Source organism: Penaeus vannamei, chromosome 8 (assembly GCF_042767895.1).
Source record: "Penaeus vannamei isolate JL-2024 chromosome 8, ASM4276789v1, whole genome shotgun sequence".
Taxonomy (NCBI): Eukaryota; Metazoa; Arthropoda; class Malacostraca; order Decapoda; family Penaeidae; genus Penaeus; species Penaeus vannamei.
Window position 1 is genome coordinate 693998 of NC_091556.1, and position 5000 is coordinate 698997.

Below are 5000 nucleotides of genomic sequence, written 5' to 3' on the forward strand. Positions count from 1 at the left end.
CATTATCATCATCATTTCATCCTTATCATAATCATCATCATCATTATCCTTATCCCTCATTATCATCATCATTTCATCCTTATCATAATCATCATCATCATTATCCTTATCCCTCATTATCATCATCATTTCATCCTTATCATAATCATCATCATCATTATCCTTATCCCTCATTATCATCATTATTTCATCCTTATCATAATCATCATCATCATTATCCTTATCCCTCATTATCATCATTATTTCATCATAATCATCATTATCGTTATCCTTATCCCTCATTATCATCATTATTTCATCATAATCATCATTATCGTTATCCTTATCCCCCCCCTCATTACCCTTATCCCTCATTATCATCATTATTTCATGCTTATCATAATCATCATCATCATCCTTATCCCCCCGCCCCTCACTAACCCTCCCCCCCCCCCCACATCCCCAGGACATCGTCGAGTACATCACGACGGCGCGGCGGAGGAAGCGGTGGGCGCCGTCGGGAAGCCCGTGGGCGGAGGGGCGTCCCGAGGCTGACATCCTGGACTTCATCGCCGACGGGGGGGTGGAGGACCTCCAGCAGAGGCTGCCGGGGATCGTCGTGCCGCTGCTGGTGAGTGTCGTGGGCGTGGAGTGGGCGTGGCGTGTGGAGTGGTGTTGCGTTGGTGAGTTTCGTGGGCGTGGCGTGTGGAGTGGTGTTGTGTTGGTGAGTTTCGTGGGCGTGGCGTGTGGAGTGGTGTTGTGTTGGTGAGTTTCGTGGGCGTGGCGTGTGGAGTGGTGTTGCGTTGGTGAGTTTCGTGGGCGTGGCGTGGGCGTGGCGTGTGGAGTGGTGTTGCGTTGGTGAGTTTCGTGGGCGTGGCGTGTGGAGTGGTGTTGTGTTGGTGAGTTTCGTGGGCGTGGAGTGGGCGTGGCGTGTGGAGTGGTGTTGTGTTGGTGAGTTTCGTGGGCGTGGAGTGGGCGTGGCGTGTGGAGTGGTGTTGTGTTGGTGAGTTTCGTGGGCGTGGAGTGGGCGTGGCGTGTGGAGTGGTGTTGTGTTGGTGAGTTTCGTGGGCGTGGATTGGGCGTGGCGTGTGTCAGAGGCTGTTGTGTTGGTGAGTTTCGTGGGCGTGGAGGGGCGGCGTGTGTCGTGGTGTTGCGTTGGTGAGTTTGGTGGGCGTGGAGGGGCGGCGTGTGTCGTGGTGTTGCGTTGGTGAGTTTCGTGGGCGTGGAGTGGGCGGCGTGTGTCAGAGGCTGTTGTGTTGGTGAGTTTCGTGGGCGTGGAGGGCGTGGCGTGTGTCAGAGGCTGTTGTGTTGGTGAGTTTCGTGAGGGTGGAGGGGCGGCGTGTGTCGTGGTGTTGTGTTGGTGAGTTTCGTGGGCGTGGAGTGGGGGGCGTGTGTCAGAGGCTGTTGTGTTGGTGAGTTTCGTGGGCGTGGAGGGGCGGCGTGTGTCGTGGTTGTTGTGATTGGTGAGTTTCGTGGGCGTGGAGTGGGGGGCGTGTGTCGTGGTGCTGTGCTGGTGAGTTTCGTGGGCGTGGAGTGGGCGGCGTGTGTCGTGGTGTTGTGTTGGTGAGTTTCGTGGGCGTGGAGGGCGTGGCGTGTGTCAGAGGCTGTTGTGTTGGTGAGTTTCGTGGGCGTGGAGGGGGCGGTGTGTGGAGTGGTGTTGTGTTGGTGAGTTTCGTGGGCGTGGAGGGGCGGCGTGTGGAGTGGTGTTGTGTTGGTGAGTTTCGTGGGCGTGGAGTGGGGGGCGTGTGTCGTGGTGCTGTGCTGGTGAGTTTCGTGAGCGTGGAGTGGGCGCGGCGTGTGTCGTGGTGTTGTGTTGGTGAGTTTCGTGGGCGTGGAGTGGCGCGGCGTGTGTCGTGGTGTTGTGTTGGTGAGTTTCGTGAGCGTGGAGTGGGCGCGGCGTGTGTCGTGGTGTTGTGTTGGTGAGTTTCGTGGGCGTGGAGTGGGCGCGGCGTGTGTCGTGGTGTTGTGTTGGTGAGTTTCGTGGGCGTGGAGTGGGGGGCGTGTGTCAGAGGCTGTTGTGTTGGTGAGTTTCGTGAGCGTGGAGTGGGCGCGGCGTGTGTCGTGGTGTTGTGTTGGTGAGTTTCGTGGGCGTGGAGTGGGCGCGGCGTGTGTCGTGGTGTTGTGTTGGTGAGTTTCGTGGGCGTGGAGGGGGGCGGCGTGTGTCGTGGTGTTGTGTTGGTGAGTTCCGTGGGCGTGGAGTGGGCGTGGCGTGTGGAGTGGTGGTGTGTTGGTGAGTTTCGTGGGCGTGGAGTGGGCGGCGTGTGTCAGAGGCTGTTGTGTTTTGTAACTTGTGTCGTGGGTAGGGAAGGGGGAAGGGGTTGTTCTTTAAGTCGTGGAGGGCATTTGTTGTTGTCTGGTTTTGTAAGTTGTGGAGTTGTGAAGCTCTTTTCCTGTTTTCTTCTTCTTCTTCTTCTTCTTTTACGTCATGTCGTAGATATATATATATATATATATATATATATATATATATATATATAGAGAGAGAGAGAGAGAGAGAGAGAGAGAGAGAGAGAGAGAGAGAGAGAGAGAGAGAGAGAGAGATACATCTTAAAAATAATATAATCAGTGTTATGCTTAGGGATTCGTGGTTTTCCTAATAATTGCAAATTCACATGAACGTGTAAAATGCACATCATCTCCAACACCTATAATTTAGATAGACCTAACTAGATCAAATGTACAGAAACCTTATTAAAAACAAATATGATCAATGAAAAAAATATATATACGACCCATGAAAACCCAGAGACGCTCCACCGCCCACTAACCCTAACCCAACCTAACCTAACCTAACCTAACCTAACCTAACCTAACCTAACCTAACCTAACCTAATCTAACCTAACCTAACCTAACCTAACCTAACCTACTAACCTCAACCTAACCTAAACCTAACCCTAACCTAACCTAACCTAACCTAACCTAACCTAACCTAGCCTAACCTAACCTAACCTAACCTAACCTAACCAAACCGAACCTAACCAACGTAACCTAACCTAACTTAACCTAACCTAACCTAACCTCATCTAACGCTAACCTAACCTAACCTAACCTAACTCATCTAACCTCACAAACCTAACCTAACCTCATCAACCTAACCTAACCTAACCTAACCTAACCCAACCCAACTAACTAACCTAAACCTAACCTCATCTAACCTAACCTAACCTAACCTAACCTAACCCAACTCAACCCAACCCAACCCAACCCAACCCAACCACTCAACCCAACCCAACCCAACAACCAACCCAACACCAACCTACCTAACCTAACCTAACGTAACCTAACCCTAACTAACCTAACCTAACCTAACCTCAACACCTCTAACCTAACCTAACCTAACCTAACCTAACCTAACCTAACTCTAACTAACTAACCTAACCTAACCTCATCTAACCTAACCTAAACTAATCTAATTTAACCCAACCTAGGCTAACCTAACCTAACCTAACCTAACCCAACCTAACCTAACCTAACCTAACCTTATCTAACCTAACCTAACCTAACCTAACCTAACCTAACCTAACGTATCTTAACCTAACCTAACCTAACCTAACCTAACCTAACCTAACCTAACCTAACCTAGCCTAACCTAACCTCATCTAACCTAACCTAACCTAACCTAACCTAACCCAACCCAACCTAACCTCACCTAACCTAACCTAACCTAACCTCATCTAACCTAACCTAACCTAACCTAACCCAACCTAACCCAACCCAACCCAACCCAACCCAACCCAACCCAACCCAACCCAACCCAACCCAACCCAACCCAACCTAACCTAACCTAACCTAACCTAACCTAACCTAACCCAACCTAACCTAACCTAACCTAATCCAACCTAACCTAACCTAACCTAACCTAACCTAAGCCAACCCAACCCAACCCAACCCAACCCAACCCAACCCAACCCAACCTAACCTTACCTAACCCATTTTAACCCTACCTAACCCAACCCAACCCAACCCAACCCAACCTAACCCAACCCAACCCACCTAACCTAAACCAACCAAACTCAACTCAACCCAACCCACCTAATCAAACCTAACCCAACCCAACCCACCTAACCTAAACCAACCAAACCCAACCCAACCCAACCTAACCCAACCTAACCTAACCTAACCCAACCTATCCCAACCCAACCCAACCCAACCCAACCCAGCCCAGCCCAACCCAACCCAACCTAACCTAACCTAACCTAGCTTGACCTAACCTAACTTAGCCTATCCTATCCTAACCTAACTTAACCGAACCTAACCTAACCTAACCTAACCTAACCTAACCCAACCCAACCCAACCCAACCCAACCCAACCCAACCCAACCCACCCAACCCAACCTAACTAACCTAACCTAACCTAACCCAACCCAACCCAACACAACCCAACCCAACCCAACCCAAAACAACCCAACCCAACCCAACCCAACCTAACCTAACCTAACCTACCTAACCCAACCAACCCCACCCAACCCAACCCAACCCACCCCCAACCCAACCCAACCCAACCCAACCCAACCCAGCCCAACCTAACCCAACCCAACCCAACCCAACCCAACCCAGCCCAACCTAACCTAACCTAACCTAACCTAGCCTAACCTAACCTAACCTAACCTAACCTAACCCAACCCAACCCAACCTAACCAAACCCTTCAAAACGAAAGTCATCCACACCATAAAACTTGAACTCGCGCCCCACTCGCCACAGGAGGGCTGGTGGGAGCCCGACGACCCCGAAGAACCCAGGGGCTGCTTCCAGCGGAGCGTCTGCCAGGCCAACGCCGTGCTCGCGAGGGAGTACGGGGGCGCCGGGAGGGTCATCGCGACGCTCATGAGGTAAGGAGGCGACGTTGCAGTGTTTTGTGTGTGTGTGTGGGGGGGGGGGTTGTGTGTGTGTGGGGAGGGGGGGGGTTGTGTGTGTGGGGGTTGGGGGGGGGGTTGTGTGTGTGTGTGGGTTGTGTGCGTGTGTGTGTGTGTTTTTCTTGGGTGCAGGATCTCAGAAGGATAGTGCTAAAAAAAACTACAG

General features: G+C 51.5%; 1 protein-coding gene across 1 annotated transcript in view; it reads left to right on the forward strand.

Moving 5' to 3' along the window:
- Positions 1-5000, forward strand: part of LOC113812965 (uncharacterized) — a 14768-nt gene that overhangs the window by 7747 nt on the left and 2021 nt on the right. The window contains exons 4-5 of the mRNA XM_070124839.1: positions 446-610; positions 4683-4810. Coding sequence (XP_069980940.1) covers positions 446-610; positions 4683-4810 — 293 coding nt within the window. The remainder of the gene's footprint in view (positions 1-445; positions 611-4682; positions 4811-5000) is intronic.